General features: G+C 24.6%; 1 protein-coding gene across 3 annotated transcripts in view; it reads right to left on the bottom strand.

Moving 5' to 3' along the window:
• The window catches only part of LOC114119073 (calcium/calmodulin-dependent protein kinase kinase 1), a 50574-nt gene that overhangs the window by 21617 nt on the left and 4855 nt on the right, over window positions 1-24102 (bottom strand). Inside the window, exons 1-5 of one of the 3 annotated variants that reach the window (XM_027980538.2) lie at window positions 16380-16579; window positions 14083-14176; window positions 9305-9398; window positions 2430-2856; window positions 187-240 (exon numbers count right to left, since the gene is read on the bottom strand). In XM_027980538.2, coding sequence (XP_027836339.1) covers window positions 187-240; window positions 2430-2856; window positions 9305-9398; window positions 14083-14113 — 606 coding nt within the window. In that variant the 5' untranslated portion in view covers window positions 14114-14176; window positions 16380-16579. Of the gene's footprint in view, window positions 1-186; window positions 241-2429; window positions 2857-9304; window positions 9399-14082; window positions 14177-16379; window positions 16580-24102 lie in introns of those variants that run through there. The other 2 variants (XM_027980539.2, XM_027980537.2) reach the window with 2 other exon arrangements.

Below are 24102 nucleotides of genomic sequence, written 5' to 3'. Positions count from 1 at the left end.
ATATAATATTATGAGTCATGAGCAAAGTCAATATATCCTAAATTCTAAACCTTTTATCCAATTTAAAGTAAAATGAAAAACTTAATGTATGATTCTTTTGATTCACTTTGATCACATGTTTATTTAATGACCTAACATTTAAAAATTCTTAAAAAGCAAAAGCCATAATATTATATAAATACTTACATAGTGTTTGTCATCTAGTTCGTTATACGCCAATTTTACAAGTCCATATGATCCCTAAATAGATAAAATTATGAATATAATATATATATTATATATATACATATAATTAATATTTAGGTATATTTACTATATTTAGGTAGGTAATATGTGTTAATGGTTTTACTTAATAATAAAATCTTGAATTGTAATTATTAAATATTTAAATATTTGAAAAAAAAAATACTTTTTATTCAAATTTTAAATTTACCAAACAAAATAATAATAATGCATATTTTGGTTATTATATATTGTTTATAAAATAAGTTTGAAAGAATATAAAACGTCATGAACTCAGCATTTTAAAGGCCATTTAGTAAACATGCGATAACAATATTGTTGTTGTTTCTAGTTTAAATCGATCAACTAAATGTTTTTCTCATTCAAACAATATTCTTCATGATTTATTGTCTACGTTATTCGTTTCAATGACATTATAATTAACTTGTTCATACATAGGAGTATTGACTTGGGTGATATTATTATTATTATTTTTTTTTTTTTTTGAAATATGCAATGTATCGGACATAAATTATTATTAGATTTAGATATATTTAGAAAGTATTAAACAGTTATTTAATTTTTTACATAATATTAAGTATACGACTTTTTTAATTTTTATAAAATAAAAAAAAATATTATAGTAACAAACTATAATAAAAATATATAAAAAGTTGGTAAAAAGTTTATAGGTGGTGGAGGAAGGTGGTACTATAATATTAAAAACCAGTTACTCAATGTCAATGTATATAATAAATTCAGCTATAGCCAATAGTATATCAATTCTGAATTAGTACCTACGGGGCTACAGACACTATACAGTTTTTAAAAATTGTAATATAAGATATTATGCTACATATTTATATGTATATGTATAGGTATTAAATATTTAAATGTTTATTTGAGGAACCACATATTTATTATCTAAAGAAACAATAATCAAGTCATGCAATTGGTGATTTGAATGGTGATAAATTCTAAGTTCCTAACGGTAAAACACTTCTTCTTCTATAGAAACAACATATGATGAATAATTCACAGAAAGATCAATATCATTATCTAAAATATATACACGTACGTAAAGTTTATTGTTCTTATAAAACAAATGAGAACACGTAGATGATTAATTTTAAACTTATATTTTAATTTGTATTATTTTATTAAATTAATAAAAACTATGAGAGTTTTTAGTAGAAGTAAATAAACAAATGAATAATTCTGCAATAATTAAATAACTAATTTGCATATTTTCATTTGTATAAAAAAAATCAACAAGATAATTTAAAGATAGTTAAAATAAACATTATTTAGTTCGTTCATGTTTAGAAAACTTTATTCTTTAAAATGTATATTAATTTAAAATAATAAAAATAAATTGTACAGTACCTATGCATGATGCATCTATTTAATTGCTTACCATACTGGGTGATTTGCCATGTATGAGTCAGCGGTTTAACAGTTGTATAGTACAAAATGAGTTATCACTGCTTTCAAATTTTAAAACACTAGCTACTTCATTAAGTCGTCCAAAATTAAGGGGTCTCGAATTATTTTAAAGGGAATGAACTCAATTTAGTCTCTAACTATTTTTTTTCGAAACCTGGCTCAAATTGCTTATTTAGAGATCAACTATGAAAAATTAGTTTAAATTAGCAGCAACCAATTAAAATATGTGTACTTTTCAAAATTCTATGAAAGAGTTGTGTGTTTATTAATTATCAATATCATTATTAATGTTTATTTATAATTTGTATATGATTTTGACGAAGAAAAGTAGTAAATAAACAAAAAAATAATATAACACATTGAAATTTTAAAATGCAATAATTAATAAATATGTCACGATTACTAAAATAATTTTATAAGTAAAATGAATAATTCTAAAATATTATAGGTACCTATATGGTAGTTGGTACCTATATACGCTAATAAATTATTCAAAATATCATAAAAATATGTGAATAATACGTATTCAAAAACAACTTCATATAAACATCAGTATTGTGAAATTCAAACATGTAGTATATACCTAACATGAAAAATAGTTATATTTTCGGTTATAAACAATTACACAAGTATATATTATACTTATTGCTTGGTAGGTTAATGACTAAGGACTAAGGAGTAATGAGTACAATAGTACAAATTAGGTAATTAAAACCGTACGCTAAGATCATTAATTGTCGTGGGTAAATATTAATATATACCTGTCCAATAGAATCAATGAGTTTGTACTGATTGAGCTTTTGATGAGCATTTGGATCGTCCAAGCTCTGCACGTTGACGGACACGCGGCATTCGCGCAATGGCGGACGGCGTCTGGCGAACCGCGGTGAACACGCGGGCGAATAGGGCAAGTTCGGGCATATTGGTCGCGGGGAGGTCGTCACCACTGTCGTTATCGTAGATTCAGTCTTGATGCATGTTACCCCTTGTGAATCTCGAGGGCTGTTATTAGTCGCAGTGGTTCCAGGAGTCGGTTTCTGCAGATCGCACAGGTGGTGATCGCTTGCGGTTACCGCTGAGGTACATTGCTGCTGCTGAATGTCGCCGACCACAGCGGCAGAAGCAGCAGTTGATGGCCTCTCAGGCGACGCCGATGGAGTCGCGTCCACTGACACTGTCGCATGTCTACTGAAAAATGGAAAACAAATATCGAATGAGACCTCTGTTATTAATGTTTAAAACTATGTTTTGTTTATTATAAATATTCAAATTTAGTGAACTGGATAAGTATATTTTAACAGAAAACTTTCATTAGCTATCTCAAAAATGTTTATCTTTCATGAAAATATTATTTTAAATGACTGGATTGTTGGAACAAAACTATGATTTTTTGGGGTCAAAATCCAGGTTAGTACTCAGTCACTTATTGTATTCAAAATTATCTCTTTTGCTTATAACTAAACAAGTTTTAATGGTATATGTTTAAGAATTATCACTATCACTGTAGAACCACAAAATCATAAAATGCTGATGTGAATAGTTATGCAGCACCATTAAGGTGCAAGGTGGTACCGAGTCTGTAAAAATCGTGCTATATATAATTTTGAGGTAGAATTTGGAACTAAGCTTTAAGTTAATTGATTAATCCCGTATAGAAAGTTATTACATAGTATTAGTATAAAAATAAAAACATTAGTTTCTGATTGTTTTTAAACGATTTTAATAACGTTTATAAGCCTGTTACTGTTGATTGATTTTGTATAAGACTAGTGTCTTAAACATAGTCATAACGCCAGGTTGAATATTTACATTTTAAATGATTGTATTCACGACTATACACGACTACACAAACAAATTATTTTATAATATAATAGTAAATATAATAGTAAATGAGAAAAAATTAAGTATAAAAATTTATTATATTATTTGATGATGAGCTATACAGATTATATGATAAAAAATAGTTTAAGCACTAAGCAGTATATAATATATAGGTAGTTGTATAATTGTTTTACATATAGACCACAAAAGAAGACTTGATAGTTTGATAAAAGACAAAAAGTAACAGGATTAAGGGGGGGAGGGTAGAATTGTAGCCCAAGCATCACTTATACTTTATAGTTTATAGAGTAAATAGATTATTTTAGTTTCTAAGATACATATAATTGAATTAAAATATCCGTAATACTATATCTACCTTTGTATTTTTACTTGATAAACTGCAAAGCCATTTTATTTTATTTTTATCGTCATCACCAATAAAAAAACTGAAATGTCAGTAATGTCACACGCAGAACCAAAATTATGAATATATGTCCATTATATACTAGCTATTATCATAATATACTTAGTTTTTATTCTATAGAGACTTTTAGAGAATACAATTAGAAAAGAGGTTAGCAGTTTGAAATAAGTACGCGGTTCAAATTTCATGTGAAACGACCTGCTGCTATATAAAAAGATCTTAACTTTTATTATTATGCATATTTAATATCATACGAAATCGATTGTAATTTGTATACATTATTTATCTAATAATAGGTTACTTACATATAAGTGCTTATAAATTAATCATAAATATTAAATTATCTATTAATTAATAAGTATACTTAATATCTATAGTAATATTACCTGTTAGAATACTTAATTTTTACCGTAACTCGAAACAATAGAAATTTTTAATTGTGTTTTATACAGAAAATAACATGTTTTTTTTTTTTAATTACTTTAGTTTATATAGTTTTTGTTATTTAATGTAGGTTATAATTACAAAAAATAAATACGAACATGAACCAAAGCCAACATTAATAAACAAATTTAACGTTTATTAAAAAAAATTACAATAAAATTTTATAAAATAGGACTGTATTGTCACCATTTTTTTTTTTTTTTTTTTTGAAGAGTTGCACTATATGCAATGCGACTGTAGTATAGGTAGAATATATTATGTAGGACGTATGTATATATGTTAACGTTTATAATGTTACTAATTAAATATATACAAGATAACATATTATATTATATTCCTATACCTAATTTTCTGTCATGCACAGTTGTTTATTATTATTATTATTATGTAAACACAACTCGAATTAGTTCAGTAAACCGTCAATCAATCATATAAGATTATGTAATATTAATATAACTTTACGGCATACGCATTTAAAAAAACAAATTAGAAGTAATAATAAATAATATTATACTGTAGGTATTTAAATAAAATCCACTAATAATCATGTATACATAAGTACTTAATTTTGTATTAAAAATTATCTAAATCAAATATCAATGATTCAATTAGTGTTTTTAGTTTATACTTAATGTTTAAGTGGATCTATCATCATTCATCAATGATATTTATCTTACTAGTTATTTAATAACTAATAAATACCACTGCTGAATACCTAGTCAAAATAATATCAGATATAGTAAACCAATGTTTTGTTTTATTAATGTCTTAAACCATAACTATAAAATATATCTAATTTTGAATACTATTAACGACATATATTATAAACGAAGAAGAAGTAAATAAAGAATATAAAATATTATATAATTATTATATTGCATTAATATAATAATAGTTAGATATTATGATAATGTACACCATAGAAATTTATTTATAAGAAATTTTCATGAACATGAAATGTTTAAAACATCAAAAATTAATGAATCTAAAAAGCTTTGATTCGTATTATTAAGAAGGCTTATTTATTGATATTATAATAATTACGATATAATGTTAGGTCATTACTTAATGCAGTCACGACAATTTTTGATTTTCCTTAGATATAACCCTTTGCAAAGATACAAGTATATAACCATATTTCATAAATGTATAATATGGCCTATACAGCACGCGAGTCACGTTCAATGTCTGCCTTATATATTATAGATATAAATATATAATACCATGCTTATTGTCATTTGTAAGTAATTGAATGACTATAAGTTATTTTGTAATTTTAAGCAAGTTATCCAAATATATTACTATTAAAACCCGTCTCCCTTTATCTATTCCAATTGATATAAATATAATAATTTATTTAATTTGTAACTGACATCAGTTTTATTGAACCAACGCATCTCTATAATAATTATATAAAATACCTATATTAGTTATTAAATGCACACGACAATGGTTTTCACTTACGTTATTTGAGCGCTGATGAGACGTGACGCTATAATGCCCGTTTTGATATAGTTGGTAGCCAAATACACACGTGTGATAGTCACATACTAATAAAGTAGAAGCATGCGATAATTTATCAAAACACTTTTAAACGATTGTCGATGGATGTCGGTAAAGTTTGTAGGTACCAATTTTCTATTTCTACACGTCGATTTTTAACGGCAACGCTTATAGTAGCAGGTATTCATACTACATGGTATAATGGTATAGAATTAAAAGAAAACAAGCAAAAATAATACATTAATTGAGTTACGCGGTGATCATACAAAATATACGAATAAATTATATAGTTTTTATATGTATAAACTAATTTCAGAATCGGATCGAAAAAATTCGGACATTATCATTGCGGGCTTTGGCACAACGTTATGTTTCAGACAACGAAACAGTACTGTGCTATGTGCGCTGCCTTAACGATGAGCTGTATAGTATAGCCACTGCCCTTATAAGCTTTTATGCGCATGTCAGTATAACAATAATAATATGATGTAGTTACACGGGGTGGTGAGAAGCGATAGTCTACTCCGGGCGAGTCAAGCAGAAAAAAAGAGAACCGATACATACATATTTATTAATAAAAATAAAGTAATAGGGAATTCATTTGGCTGATGTAATGAATGTGATAAGTTTAATTCGATGATAGTTCATTGTATAGAAAAACTATTCTGAAAGAAGGAGACAGGAATCAGTATTTATTTCTAGAAAAATGTGTGCATTAATAGTTGAATAATTTATTATCGTTATTAATATTTACCAAATACCTAGTTATTTCAATTTGAACTAATTTTTGCCAAGAAAATTATTTATAACTTATAAGCCAATAGCATACAGTAAAATAGTGTGAATAAAATTAAAGTCTAAATTATTTTTCAAGATGCATTGAAAATCTATGTAAAATGAAAGCAATAAAAAATTCCAATTGGCAATTCTATTAAAATTTCAATAAATTAATTAAAATCTATAATGGAAAATCTTAACTTTAAAAAAAAAAAAAATAGTAACTTTTGTTTAAACATTAAATATTTCATCAACATTTAAAATTCATCAAAAGTTTATTTAAACAGAATTCGAAGTGTTTGACTTAGAAACAATCGATATTGTCGAAATTAGTGTTGATTAAATATTATCGAAACCTCGTTTTTTGTTAATATTTCCCAACTAATAAAATATAATACTCAATAAGATTAAATGTATTTATAAAAACCACCATTTAACTTTTAATATTTAATTAATCGCATACATACAAACAATAAAAATAAATAAATACCTAGGTACACAAAATTATAAATTTCCAAAATTAAGTTCTGTAAGAATCTGAAATTAATAGTTGGAAATACTTGTCATTTAAATTTAGATACTTGTATTTGTTTTGTATATATAATATTATAATAGGAGAATACATTATTTCCACGATTAGGAGGTTAATATTGTAGGGAGTACTGAGTTGTAACTAGAGTTTTTGATGCAAGGAGTTGTAAATGTTTAATGGTCAATATAGACCATTCAACATTACAGTGTTCTGTTTAATCTTATTAAAATATTATAATGAAAAAAAAATATTACGCCTAAATAAGCCTAAAACAAAAATAAGGTATAGTATTAGACATTATTATTAAATTATATACCTAATTAGTATAATCAGTAGTGGTTACAAGGGGGTAGGGGGTTATGGTGTAAGCTCCTTCCTTGGAATTAATATATTTTTTTCCTTCCCCAAAAAAGTATTTTAGAGGATATCAAGTGCATTTTAAAAAATTATAATAATTTATATAAGTACCTACTCATAACTTAACTAAAAATCAAAATAACGTATAAAAGTCCAAAATACGAACAAAACTATTTTCCTTTAAAATTCAGAACGGAGTGATTTTACAATGATGTGTGTGTTTTTTTTTTGTATCTGTGTACAGCATAACTAGTCGAAATAATACTTCAATTTCAAACTTCGGGGATGGTTTCCGATAGCAAGTGAATATCTTTGGTGCATTATAATGGTCAAAAGTAAACATTTTCCAACAGTTTTCAAAAACATCGAGAAAAACAAAAAAAAAGTGACGGAAAAACGGGAATTTTTACTCAAAATCAGTTTTTGACCAAATCGACTTTTTTAAATGGTTATAAGTATTTATGACTCAAAAACTAATAATTCTAAATACTTAAAATTTTCACCAAATGTTTATATTAGTGTTATCAATATACAGTTAAATTTTCAAAATATTTTGACTTTTTTTGAGTTATTTATAGACCACTGGAATTTTCGATTTTTCTGAGAATTTTTTTTTGAAGTGTCGATAAAATTTTTTTGGTCAAGTCAAAATACTTGAAAATTTAATACAAAGTTCCTCATAAGTTATTCTTATAGTGATTAAAAAAAATTATAAGAATACATACGCACAATTTTTTTTTTATTAGTATTTGAAGTTCAAATATTGACAAAATCATCATGAATAATTGCAAATTATTTTGTAGGTATAATTCATAAATTTTTTTGTATACGTAGCTAAAAGTTTAAAATTTAATAAAAAATTTTCCATAAGTTTAGCTCACAGTAATTTTAAAAGAACTTAATATTTGGTGTATTCAGGCTATTAAAACATAAATCACCTTTTTCACCAACTACCTATTGGAAATTATATCTTAGCTAGGTTGACGAATCATCTTCGTTCAGAATCGTTTTTCGTTTACAATGATACCTATCATTGGATTCAAATTTAACACTTCTATAATATAGGTATAATAGTGATTCAAATGGCACCTAATGTACAGCAGAGCGGTACCCACTTACCCACTAGTCAATCCTCCTAGATATTATTATATATATATTATTATATTATACCACGTTCACCCCATCACCCCTCCCCTTAAATTACTTCTTGATCAGCTTCTGAGATTTTAATAAATTTTATACAATCCATAGTATTTCATTATATATATTATATCAAAAGAGTTTTAGATTCAAGGTCGTTATTGTTGTTTAAAGATAATTTTTATTCACTGGTTATATGTGTCACTTACGACATACACTATCAACGATTTTTTTTTTTATTATTATAAATAATAATAGATATAATTATATATGAATATAGAAATAAAAACATACGTTGGAAATATTAAGAGAGTCTTTGCATAATAGATAACTTTCTCGGAACACGTTTTACTGAAGTGCTAATAATACACGTATTACTGGTTTTGATGAATTAAACTTGTCAATATATTCAAATGTATTACAAAGTATTTCTATTCGTCTACTCAATGACCCCAACAATTCCTATTTGAAATAATACCAATATAATATATTATATACTCCGGACTACATACACATAAATGATGTACTACGAAAAAAAATCAAATGACATTGAGGCACAAACATATTTATATTATAATCTATAAGACTTTATGACGTGTACGATGTTAAACAGTGAGTATAACTATGTAAGTACCTACCTGATTGCATCTGTGGAGGTAGTAATGCTACTCGTTAACCTACAGCTAGCAACCACATCTACTGTAGATGGTTTCCAACCCGTTATCGAAGTAGCTGTAACATACAAAAAAAATATATTTTTTTAATAATTATTGGAATAACATATTGCATAATAATTATGAGCGTAGCAATTTATTTTCAATAAATATTTGTATGTACTACCTATACACATTTAAAGGAAAATTAATATAATAATTATTATTGACATACATTATGTGTTTTATTTTTTTTTTTATTAAAATAGCACATTCAAAATATATTATAATTGTAATTCTATATAGGTAGTAAAAATAAAAAACACAACATAATTATATAATAAATGTGAATAGGATAAAGTGGGAGTTCTGGTTTATAATAATAGGTATAATATGTGTATACTTATAATCTATAATATGGTGGTGGTAGATATATATCTTTAATGGAAAAATGTTCGTTTTTATCGACATGTATATCCGATTAACTATACAATAAATAGTAAAAACACAATTTTTATGCAATTTTTACGATGGTTAGCTGCTGACTGTTAGTTTACCTATACATCATATACATATATATGTATAACATATCCAATACCGTAATATGGCCGTATTTAATATTTAAATGTTAAAGTTAAATGATTAGCATTATGCAAATAGCAGAGCAGATTAGAGTCGTCCGGATGATTGACACCTAGAACGCCACCATAAAATATGCGTATATTATGTGTATATAATGTGATAATATTATAGAAGATAATTTGTGTCAATAATAATAAATTATATTATGAATTATAATATTATGTATGTTGTATATATTAAGGCCCACCACCAATGACCTGTTGTATTTTGTATACCTATATAGGCTATATATAATAGCCGTACTTGTATGCAATGTGTTCATGTACTATGCGCGGTGTGTATGTCTCGCATTTCGGGGCGCTTAACTGCTTAAGGCAAGGTATTTTTAGGCTAGGTCACGGGTATAGATGGTATATTATACTAAGTAGCGTAGTCTTATCGTAAAAAATATACACTGCCACTTAAAATAATTATTACTTTTTACATTATAGTCGTCAGCATCACCCTCAGAGAAAAAAGTTAAACCACAATCCTTCATATTATATTATTATAGTATATTCTGATTTATGTAATATAGGTATCGATGGTATATACATAAATATATAATAGATAAATATATAATATATTATATACTCTTATTATAATAACTATATACCTTCGTAAACCTTTTATAGTGGACTATTGTTGCCTGTTGGATATTATGTTTTGATATGTATACCTACAAAATGTTTCTACACGGATAACGATAATTATGATTTTGTGCATAATATATAAAAATAAATAATATGAAAATGATTAATGACTAAAAATAATACTCTTATTTCGATATAGGTTAACAGGGGACCAACAATAGTGACCCTGTACGCATGAATTCGCAACTATTATGATTGAGGTGGAATAGATAATTTTATTTTGATATTACTTTGATACCAAAGTCCTATAAAAAAAATTATAAATATAACAATAACCGTAACGAACAAAATGTATAATACATATTACTTAAATACATTGCACGCGTCATGCTATCTTAGTTTGTTCGTCATGTACTCATGTCTTTATCAATAAAATAAACAATGATAAACAATTATTTTAAGGTCATTTGGTATTAAATATATACATATATATAATTATATTAAATGTAATTAGTTATGAATTATGACAATGAAAATAATTTTTCTTGTTTAGCGTTTAATATAAATGTAGATTTATGATTCATATTTAATTAATAAATACAAAAATTAATATAGGTATACAAATTTATCAAATAATTTCAAAAATCATATTAATAAAATATAAGTACCTATTTTAAATATAAATCATGTTGGAAAAATTATTAAAGCAACAATAAGAACATGTTTAATAAATGTAAGTAATTTTAAGAACACAGAGCAGACCTCAAAATAAGAGTCATCTTATTTTTAAAAGTTTAAAACCCAATTTGAAAAACAAAATTAATACCATTCAGTTCTTTAAACAAAACTGATAAATTATTAAAACTTAATAAAAATAGTAATAATGCTCAGAAAGCTATAGATATTAATGTATTATGATTTACGACTATATTATCAATATTATTTATTACATCATTATTATTATACAAACAATCAACCCTACAGTAAATATAGGTATAATTGCTAATAACTATGCTTTAATCTTAAATTGGTTGTATTGATTTTATTTCTTATTATTTAAGTATTAAGCATAACTTGTTTAGAGAAGTCGCACCAGAAGTCCAGAAATTTTAAATATCAAAAACACTTTCTATAATAAATTAATAACATATTCCTCGGTGATTTAGCTAAAACACCTAATATAAAAATGAAAGAAAATGATATTTTGATGGGCATATTATCAAGGATTTATAAAATATTTAGCAGGAAAAAATATAGCCTTTTAAAGAATCAAAAAAAACTAACCACTACTAATTTAAGAAAATGCCAATATATTTATGTAACGCTAATAGACTATAATTGTGAAGCTGAATTGTCGTGGATACTAACTATACTATGAAGATAATATATGAATAGTATAATTACTTTTCAAAACTATAGTTAAGTTTTTTTTAACTATAGTCTTCGCTATTGTTTTATCCTCCTAATAGTTAGTTGCTGTTTATCCGTTTATCAGCTTATTAATATATTGGTTATCAATAATTATTATTATGACGTGACGATGTAGGCATGTAGTTATCCAAAGTTTATCGGTAATGTATTAGGTAGGTATCCATAAACCTTGATAGTTGATAGTTACCCGTCAATATATAATGTTATGTACCTATATGTGAATATGACGTGATAAATATACCTACCTACCTAACATTATTTATAGAATTGTTGTAAAATAAAATAATGTATGCTAATTTAATATTATCTAAAATAAATTAGGTATGCCTTAATAATTATATAACATACTATAATATGTTTAATTATTTTGATTAATCACATGAGTAAGTTTAGTAACTATTACAAATGTAAACTACCTACACTAAATATTTAAAATGCTATTAATTGTAGGTAGGTATTTAATAGTATATAAATATAATATAAATAGTATTAATGTATTATAATTTATAGTAAAACTAATTAACTCTCTTCTAATTGTTTAATTTTTGTAGACTAATTTTTAACTTTTATTTTGAGAATACCTATATCCTATTATCCTATACTCTATTAATTTAATATAATAATGTATTCATAATTTTAAATTCAAAATATTATGCAAGTACACAGCTAGTCTGTATAGTGACTATTATACTCAAAACTATGTCAATGTAATTTGAAAATAAAATATACAATGCTGAAACGCTAAATATATCGGACTCTGTTTGCTTATTAATTGAATTTTGAAAATGAATCTGAACAGTTTAATATTATAATTGAAAGATTAATTATTATGGTACCTATGCATCGTTTATGTATGTACCAACGTAGAAAAATAAAAAAATAATTGAATTGTAACATTTTAAAATTTATATTAACAGAATTTGTGCAATATATATATACTTATGAATTCTCAAGCCTAACATTAGTGACATAGAATATAGAAAACTAATGACATTCACGTCAATTTTTTGAACATGGGTTTATCCTTACCAATATTATGTTTATGTACAGATTTTGAAAAAATACATATAGGCTATATTTAAAAAAAAATAGTTAGGTACTTAAGATAATATTTTAAAAATTTAGTTACTTTTAATAACATAACTTTTTTAATTGAATAATCAATAAAATTATATTACATATGTAAATAACTGTTGTACCTACCAGTCCTACCATATACTATCATGTGTATCGTGTACATGTTACACACAATGCATACCTACCTAAAATAACTATATGTTTATACAAAATGTATCATTGATGAGATAACAATAATTTACTCTCAGAGCTGATGATAGTACCTAGGTATGTTGTGATCGGGATTGAATCACCAAGTAGGTGTATTTGTATAATTATATAGGTGATTTATAGTTTATAGTAAGTAGATACTATTTTCGACCGTATACTGCATGATAGAAAAAATTGATTTTATAACTTATGTAGCACTGAAATTCATTTCTGAAATGAACATTCGTATATATTATAGTATTATAGTATAGTATAAAATATAATAATATAATATATACCTAGTGATTACCTACTGATGTATATTATTATGTATATTTGTGCACTTATATATTGTATATCAGATACCTAAATAATATTATTTATGTGTATACCTACACTATACAATGGATATTTTGCTAAAGAGAGGTTACTTAATATAAATCATATTTGTTCACGTGATGGAACACATAGGTTGTACGCACGCATGCATGTTATAAAAATAAATTTTATAAACATTCTTACCTTAACCTACCAATACCTAAGTGTATGTAAAAATTATTTTATTGCAAATAATTGCATTAAGTCGCGGTGATCTCGCAAAAAAAATAACTATTCACATCAATAAATATAATAGTGTTATGTCTTATGTGTATTAATAATAATATTATATATATATCATGCGTGTTATATACAATGATATTAAATATCGTATATATAAATATATAATTATGTTTACACTATAACATTCAACTCTACTCACAAAATATGTATAGACATTTATTATTTCATCGTCATATTTGGAAAAGAAATAATATTTTTTTCTGTAATATTCGCATAGCGTTATAATCATACCTTGTACAGTAGTCATAGAGTCACGTTGCATGCAAGCCAGTACCGTTGTCGATGTATATGTAATAATAATGTTTCAGGTTTATGTGGTCCGTCACTGCAACAAAAAATTATCAGTTAGCCTCAAAAAATAATTACATGGTATATTGAAATAAAAAAAAATCACAACATATTATATAATATACATTTCACATGAAACAATACGTTATTATTTTATTTTGTGGATGATTACACCATTAGTATCAGTATGTTCTCTGTTATTGCAAGCAGATGTAATAATAACAAGAATACATCAAAACGACGGTGTCATCGGATAGAACGGACTTTGATCAAATATTATATACCTACATTTCAATAATACGCGCAAATTTATGTTGTACATTTTACGTACATACAAAATACAAATAGGTAATATTTGTGTTATCTAATCCGGTTGTTTTTGTTGTTGTTTTAAAACCAATACCTTCTACATGATAGTATTACAATTTATAATTTTACCAATAAGTAACTACACATTGAATGCCCTAAAGACGTGGTATTATTTTTTGTTAACAATAATTGTGTAGATCTAACGATTTTGAGACAACTGGTAAAACATTGGATTTAATTAGTATACAGGAAGATTCATTAATCATAATCCCTCCTCATTTTTAATTTAATAAAACATTTATTCAAATACTGTATTTTGGAATTTTTAGGTACTGTAGTAATTTTAAATTAATCATTATTATAATATATAGGCATCTAATACTCGTATGTTCAATATTCATTTAAATTGTATAATATTTTTATCAATACAATCTTAACAAAGTTAAATAGTTTCCAAAGTTTTAATTCAATAAAAATATTTTAATTTAAAATATAATATGTAGAAATATTAAATTATACAAATAATAACTCGCAGAAATTTAACCGGTTATGCTCATTTTAATTTACTAAAGCCCAATTTTCATAAGCCCAGATCAAAAAATGTTCAATGTAAAATAACATCAACATAACATTTTTTTTTTATAGGTATAATAATTTATATTTATAAAAAATTGTGTACATAATATTTTTTCAATTTATTGATTTTAGTATTTAAATTTAAATTTGAATTATTGTTGGTTACATTATTCAAAATATAATATAAATAAATATTTTATTTATTTTAAAGTTATATGAAGTAGTATATCAAGAAAATTTATTAGGTTATAACCTTATTATTAGAAATACCTTACATATTTGTGTAATGTGTTATCAAAGTTTATACATTTTGTAAACAAATATTAGATTATAATAGGCATTAAAAATTCAAAATATTAAGTAGCATAATAATAATATAGTATACATGTATAATATTCATATTTATTTACAAAGTTTAGGTATTAAGTAATTGATGATCTATAAAACAATATTTATTAAAATTGTATCATTTAATTAAAATATTTATGTAAGCATATGGAAAAAATTTTAAGTAGGTACTATTCGTTGCTAAATTAGTGGCGTGTTTAAGATTTATTTGAGGGGGAGATATGACTAAAATAGTTTTTCTGCCTTCATTCGAAGTACGTGAAGAGTACTATCAATTTATTATAACTTTATACCTAATATATATCTTTATATATATATTAAGGGTTAGAAAACTACTAAACCAATTTATTTTAAATTTTCAATAAATGTACTTATTACTATATATAGGCGCACTAATAAAGGATTTTTCAAAATTCGCATTTTAAAGGGTAAAAAAAGCATAAAATTTACAGATATTTTGAGATTTACGATGAAAATTTTTGTTTATAGATGGTTGCTATTAGTTTCAATAATAATTATCTGTCTGTCTCTCCATTGTTTGCCATGGAAACAATGCCTAACCATCCATATAAAAAATTTCAAAATGTCTGTTTGAACACTTCCCGGGGTTGGGCCTATTACTTTTTAACTTAGCCTATATTCTGCCCATAGTTCTAAATATCTCTGCACCAAATTTCGTCGCAATTGGTCCAGCCATTTAGGAATGCATAAAGGACAAACTAACAGACAGACAGAAACACAACGAACTTAACACACAATTTGAGACATATAAGAAGTAGGATTTTTAAAGGGCCACGAAGTGCACGGGTTCAGCTAGTTATAATTGTAGGGCTCGGATTTTAAAGCATAATAAGCAACTAAAAAAGCACACGATTGTTTTAAAAATGTAAAAAAGAAGCATACCTATTTATTTTTAAAAAAAGCAACAAAAAAAGTATGACCAAATATTACCATGAACTAATTATAAAAAAAAAAAATTAATTTAAATTAAAAGAAAAATTATTTACCATGTATTTCTCTAGATTTGCAGTAAGAAGTTGTAGAAACTGTCTTTATTGTACGACATAATATTTTTATATATAGAAAACGAACTCTCTACATCCACTGAAGTGATCGGAGCATACTTCATACCAGAGGTTTCAAATTACAACACTAAATCTTAAATATTTTAAAACGATCGATATCGATGTTTTAGGCATGCTGACCGTAAAGGTACTGCAGGCTATATGTAAATCAATAATCTATACTTACGTTTAATACGTTTAATAAACAAGCTGATAACGAAAACAATAATAATTCAATACAACCATTTAGTCCACATTCTAGGTTTTTAAGTTTCTTATCAATTCTTTGTTTTTATTACTCTAGCATAATAAATATATAAAAAAATAAAATAATCAATAATTTTAAAAAAGCAAAAAAAGCAAAAAAAAAATTGATTTATTTGGAATCAGAATGACGTGAAACTAATTTATGTTAAAAATTTAAATCACTATCTCACACATAAAAAAGAAGCATATGCTTTAAAATCGAAGCTCTTTTATATATGTTCATAATAGATGCATAAAGTATAAACTTTATAATTATAACATAATATAGCAAATTAAATAATATGAATTAAATAATGAATCATTTATTTATTTATCAATTACAAAACAAACTATAGCCTTCTAGGTTTTTTAGATATTTCGTCAATATACTCTTCAACATCCAGATCCAATCTTATGTTGTTAAGAATGTAAAGTTTTATAAGCCCATTCAATCTGGACTAAAATTAAAATAATACTCAAAATTTAAACAATTAATAAATACAACAAATATTTCATTAATAAATTGGAAATATATACCTCTTTCATAGAATTTCTTAAATATGTTTTTAATCTTTTCATACAACCCAATGCAGTGATATAAGCTAAAAAAAAAAAGATCAAGGGGGATACAATGTATCTCCCACATCTCCTCCCGTAAGTACGCTACTATTTTGGTATATCGTTTTTTAATTAACATATAGTATTATTATAAATAAATTATTTATAGATTATAAATACACTAAAAAAGAAAAAACATAAATCAGTCTAAAATCAATATTTTCATCACCCCACTTAGAGTTTAAAATTATGACTTTAATACTTGAAGAAAAATAGATATGATGATTCTTTTTCAAAAACAAAATGTAGAGATAATGTAACCTTTTGAGGAAATAATGAACAATTTTTAGAAGTTTGGATAATAATTATAATGTTATAATTGATCACATAGTTTCTAATTAATTTATAGTATCATATACAACACAGGTTAGATTAGGAAGTCAGAAAATGTATGGTACTTATTCAACTTCTTTTTAAATTTAATGCATTGCCTATACAATATAATAATTTATTAATAAAGAATTATTGTTTTATGAATGTTATTAAAAATTTAAAATGAGAATATTTTTTGAAATATCAAACTAAAAAGAAAAGATTTAATTTAATTTTAATTGATTTGAATTGATCTTAATAGTTATTAATTAATATTCTTTAACACGTATGAATATAATTTTTTGACCGGGTTTTTGCTATACTATTTATTGCATATGAAAAAAAGATAATGTGAAAGTAGCTGTTATATACAGGTAAAGACTCGTCCTAAATATTAACTAGCTGATACTGATTATTAATTTATAAACAACTTAATACAATTTTGTCCAAAGCAAGTTTTTTATATTCTATATTTGTACCTACTGAGATAACTAAATAATTTATACTTTTATATTTATTATATCTAAAATCATATTTCTTCCAATATTATTTCTATATTATTTTCCATATTATATTGCTAATGAATATAAATATAAAAATAAAATTTCAAACATTTTATAATAAATTTACGAGTTCGTATTGTTCACATAAAGTGGTAATTTAATAAAAGAAATAAAACGTGACTAAAATAAAAAATAAAGAATCGATTTATTTTATTATTTATTCCTTTGCTCAATGGCTTCTACTCATTAAGCATTCACGTGGTCATATCAATATGTTTTCAAACCATCAACATTTTATTTACAAGCCAAGGCACGATTGATTTACGTCATAAGTAAATAACATTTATAGGTACTTTTAAAATAAAACTTTAAATATTTTTAAGATAAAATAAAATATACTTAATATTTACTATTGTTTATACATGCACGATGTACCTAATTATAATAAGTAAATATAATATAAATATTAATGCAATTACGTCGATATAAGCAAAGCTACCTATAGGCTATAAAGGCTATAAGGCTATAACATATATAAGTAGTGATGGTTTCCCTCCCCTTATATCAGGTTTGATGACTATAGTAGATTTCTACTTAATAAGTATATATAAAACAAATAATTTATTTGATCAGATTTAAAAATCTGTAACGATTATTGATGAGAAAATATACAATATGCAACTCGAAGGCATTAAAAATCAAGAAAATTCGTGATAGGTAGGAAAATACGAGGTCAACCAAAAAGAAAGTTGCATTGAGTTATAATAAAATTAGTAAAAAATCTCTTTTAAAACAAATTATTTTATTGAAAAGTTCTTTTTTAAGCTATTTTTCGACATGATCACCAAACATGTTTCTAACTTTATATCTCTCAAAATGTTTTGATTTTAACAAAATGATTTGTTAAAATCACTCCCGTTCAGTTTATAAATACCAAAATTTGAGGTAAGAAACTTGAGGTATTTTTCACTTCTTCGTTTCAATGATATCACTCATTTACTAGCTCATTTTCACTGGACTAAACACATGAAAATCACAAAGTAACAAATTAGAATTATAGGGAGGGTATTTTTCAACTTCCCATTTAGATTCTGAATAAGTTCCTTTGTAATATTCGCTGAATTTGGAGTTACGTTGTCATTGCAGAGAAGCACAATAAATTCGTTTTGACAGTTTCCATGGTTGTCAGTCCTTTATGGCTTTTTTCAGTTTCCTAGGGGTTTCATAAAAGGCGGTCGAGTTCATTATTCCTTTTCACATAAATTCTGAATAAACAATAACTTTACTTTCAAAAAAGAGCGCCAGTTGTTCTAGAATATGCCATGACTTTGGCTTTTTTTCGTAAGAAAGTGTTTTTATTTCATTAAATTTTTCGTTTATTCTGGTTGTAAATTATGAACCGACGTGAGAACATTAGTTACACATACCTCTGTGAATATGTACTATTGTACTGGTTTACAATTTTTAACAATAAGAATCTGATCATTGCACGAATTTCTTTATAACTTTATCAACTAAAAAGCCATGATACTTGATAGTAAACTAATATCTGATGAGATTTTAAACTAAGTTTGATTTCACTGTCTATAACTTTATACAAGCATATAATTACATTAATACTAAATATAAAATCATGAAAAATATTTTACATGTATCTTTTATACATTAAGCTATTTTAATTTTTTAGATTTGTCAGTTACATATAATAGTATAATATTATACTATATTTATTACTAAATAAGCCATAAGCATGCCCAGATTAAAATATCGTAAAACAATTTAAAAAATAATAAAGTAACCTGTTCTTATATCATTGGTTTAATTTTAATAATCAACTAAACATTTTTAAGTAATTTTTATGAAAAGTCTTGTGTTAAAATGTAATGAATTTTTAACTATAAAATAATTTGAAAATATTCGTGGTTTTATAAAAATGTGAACTTAAACAATTATAAAAAATTTGATTAATATTGATATTTTATAAATGCGGTATGATGTATGAACTTATTATGAACAATCTTAAATTAAGTTTCTTAACAAAAAAATAAAGATTTTATCATACTTAGATTAAAAAAAATAATTTACCAAGTAAAAATTTAAAATATCAATAATTAATTATACGAATTAGAAATTAGTATTTAAATAGAGTCAAAATATAGTATATTATTCATGTACTCATGTCTATCGAATAAATATTTAGTAAAAATCTCAAACTTTTACTGTCGTTTTATTTTCTTTATTTCCACAAAGATATAAAAACGATTTTGTCAATAACTGGTTTAAAGTAATTTTCGATTTTTTGTTTTACTTCATGAAAGGTACCAAATAAATCCAATTTGCTACTAGAAATAATGCTCAAAGATCGATAGACACACCGCTGGTTTGGTCAGTTTTTACTTTAAACTGTTTAGGTTATTCCTACACCAGATATAATAATCTAATAAGTAGTACTTCATACTCTCACAATAGTCACAATTTTTTTCTATGAATTATATTATATAAATTAAAGAAATAAAATCATAATTATAAAATATCCAATTTACTACTCTTATTATGATTTTTTCTACAAAGTTTTTTGGTCATAATAAAAAGGTAATACATTATAAATATTTTGTCAAAATTACTTTATTTGTGAATTATCAGTTAACGGGTTTCATTGAATCAAATTTTTTAGTTGCCTACTTAAATGATTAAATAGTGAAGTTGGTGCTTATACATTTTTATTACGAACATAATTAATGACCCAAAACAAAATATTGCATACATAAGAGTTTAAACTTCTTAAATGCCTGTATATAACGGAGGAACCATTTTTTTATTGAGGTCTTACTATAGTAATTATAAATTTATTATACGAATAAAAATTAAATAAAACTAACCTTTATAATATGTTGGTTATAATTTATTTTATGCATACCATATAATATTATAAGCTTTATTGAAGTAAATCATAAACCAACACTTGAGGAAAATTAGTTAAATTATTTTCATTTTTTATTCATTTTATTCATTCAAATTATACTAATAAGTTCTCGGTGTATCCTGCAACGATTGATGTTAAACAAAATTGTTTCATTTGAAACATAACACACACTATATTAAATTCAATAGAAATTGCCTGAAAAGTTTTCGTGAAATCCCAGTATCCGCGGTTAGGTACTGCGTTTGAATGAATACTAATCACCAGTGAGACTTTCTCACCGCACATATACCAAGGTATACTGAAATACCTGCAGCATGCCTGTTGGTTACAGCTACAGTGTGTTAAATATTGCAAATATTATTTTGTGATAGTAAGAAAATTTTTTTTTATCAATATTTATTGAATACGTGCAAAAATCCAAAGTATTGATGATATAATAATTAATAATATAATTAGTAAATACTTATAACCTTAAAAAAAAGTTAAAAATTATTATCAACTTTTACTATTACCACATTATACAGGTACCTATTACAATATTGTTTGAATAAATGAGTATTAAGTACCCACTGCAGGCTACTACTCGTATTATACATACCTACCAGCTTTAAAAAATAAATATGTTTTATTTTTCATACAATACTAATGATACTACCTTATGTATTTACTACTTTACAGCAATAAACATAATATTTAGGAATTTATACTATCCCGTGTTTACAAAGGTATCAAAACGAAAATCTGACGTTACGTATAATTCTACAAATATATTTTATATAAGCATTTGAAGTTTAATTTTTGCCAAAATTGCATATATACGATTCCCATAACGTCTCTTATCAAACGATTTTAGTTTTTTTATGGCTATTAAAAAAGGTATTTATCATAGAAACTTGAAACATACCATTATTACTTAAATAATCATTTTTTATAGTTATCAAATTACATTTTAAAAATATTTACTTATTTTTTTTTATTTTATTATTATTACAATAGTATGAATTACGTTATGAATTGGAGGATTATAGAAGATAGAATCTCAAAATGTAAATACTTGGATTATTTTTTGGCGTTGATAAAAAATATTTAGACTTATTAAAAAAGATAACTATTTATTTTTGCTTTTTTTCAGTTATTCCAGAATCCAGCTGTAGAATTTGTATATGTTTATTATGGTATAGACGGTATAGTAATAAAAACAAATTAATTAAAAAGAAATGTAAAAACCCGGAATACGGACTATTATAAATGGTTGTATTGGATTATTATTGTTTTCGTTATCGACTTGATTATCGAATGTATTAAACGTATAGATTATCGACCTACAGACAGCCTACAGGTCGATAGCTTCTGTCAGACAATTGAGTCGTTTTACTACTGCAAATCTAGGAAAATACACGGTACCTAGTTAATTCTTTTTTAATTTAAATTAATTTTTTTTTTTAGTTTTATAGCTAATTTGTATTAATTTTTGTTCATGCTTTTTTTTTGCTAATTAAAAATATATTTACTTCTTTTTTTGCTTTTTTTTTATTTATTATGCTTTAAAATCCGAGCCTAGTTATAATAATAACATCATTTAATTATAATTGAACTCATACATTAGGATTAGAACATTAAAATGACCCTCAATGATGAGGTATACCTATTGAGTATCTACTCGACATCTAGTATACGTGTTGTACAGTACGGTGGTTATACTTATACTTCCCTCTTTTTTTATTTATTTACTAAAAATAACGTATAAGTATGATTATACTAATAATATTAATTATTATTAAAAATTCTAAAAAATAAATTTAAATGAAAATAATTAATAATTAAAAAAATATATTCTTATACTTTATAGATAATTATTAAAATTCAAAAATCGTTGTTTTGAGCTGTTATTTTAACCTGTTTACCGTGATTTAATTTACACAAGTACATATTTTGATTTTAAATAGGTACCTATTAAATATACTGTACCTATAAGAGATTAACTTTAGATGATAAAACTTAGTTTTTAAAGAAAAATGTTATTTTTAACCATATTTATGAGTTATCAAATTTTTGATGGATTAGATTTTTGTTTCAATTTAAAAAATATGAATGATTTTATAGTTAGTATTAGTAAATAAGTAGAAACAAAGTTTTACTATCATACGAAAAATTGAACAACATATTTCAGATAATTGCAAGCTATTACAAAACTAAATTTGGGTTTGATGGATGATAAAGTGGATTTAACATTAATATTAAATCGAATAAATGGTGCAAGGACTTATCTCTACTAGTATTAAAAATCATACTAATTTCAAAGAACACATAACTTAATAGGTACAAACATACTTAAAAAAGCTGCATAAACTATTTATTATTTAAGTACACGTATATATTAATTATAGGATTATTGATATGTTAGTTATATAGATAACTGATAAGTACTTACATCGTCTATGTTATTTGGGTACCTAATACCTATCTAGCTACAATCATTGATATGATTAACGAAACGTATGCAATAAATAATTAAAAATATTATAATAAGCATTATATTTTTTCGATATAATATCTTTTTAATTGATATTAAATATTTATTAGTTTAACTATTCATTTAGAACAATAGACAATAAATTTGTTTATACGATTAATTTTTCAAGGATTTCCGTAATTTATTATGAATATGAACACCCAGAATACCTATATGGTATAAAGCTATATACGACCATACATTTTACCTAAATGACAACAAACGTTATACAGACCACGATGTTCTGTGAAAATTTACTCATCACGATATCTCCTGAAATAATTTTTTTTTTTTTTTTCATAACACATTCAGAAAAACGGACTACGAGTTTTTTGTATTTTAATTAAGTTAAATATTTTGGTAAAAAAGTTTAAAAAGTTATTTTTTATTTATTTTAAAATAAGATATTTTGTAGTTTATTTTTCTGAAAAAGTTGACGTCTCAACATTTTACTTTTACTAACATCTTCATGGTTTTTCATGGTTTAACGGTTTTTAGTTTTAAGAATAGTATTACGAGACAAACTGAAAGTATTTGCCATCCACACAAGCC

Source organism: Aphis gossypii, chromosome 2 (genome assembly GCF_020184175.1).
Source record: "Aphis gossypii isolate Hap1 chromosome 2, ASM2018417v2, whole genome shotgun sequence".
In the NCBI taxonomy this organism is placed as follows: domain Eukaryota; kingdom Metazoa; phylum Arthropoda; class Insecta; order Hemiptera; family Aphididae; genus Aphis; species Aphis gossypii.
The sequence above is the reverse complement of the archived record's forward strand: the minus strand, read 5'-3'. Positions and strand labels throughout refer to the sequence as shown.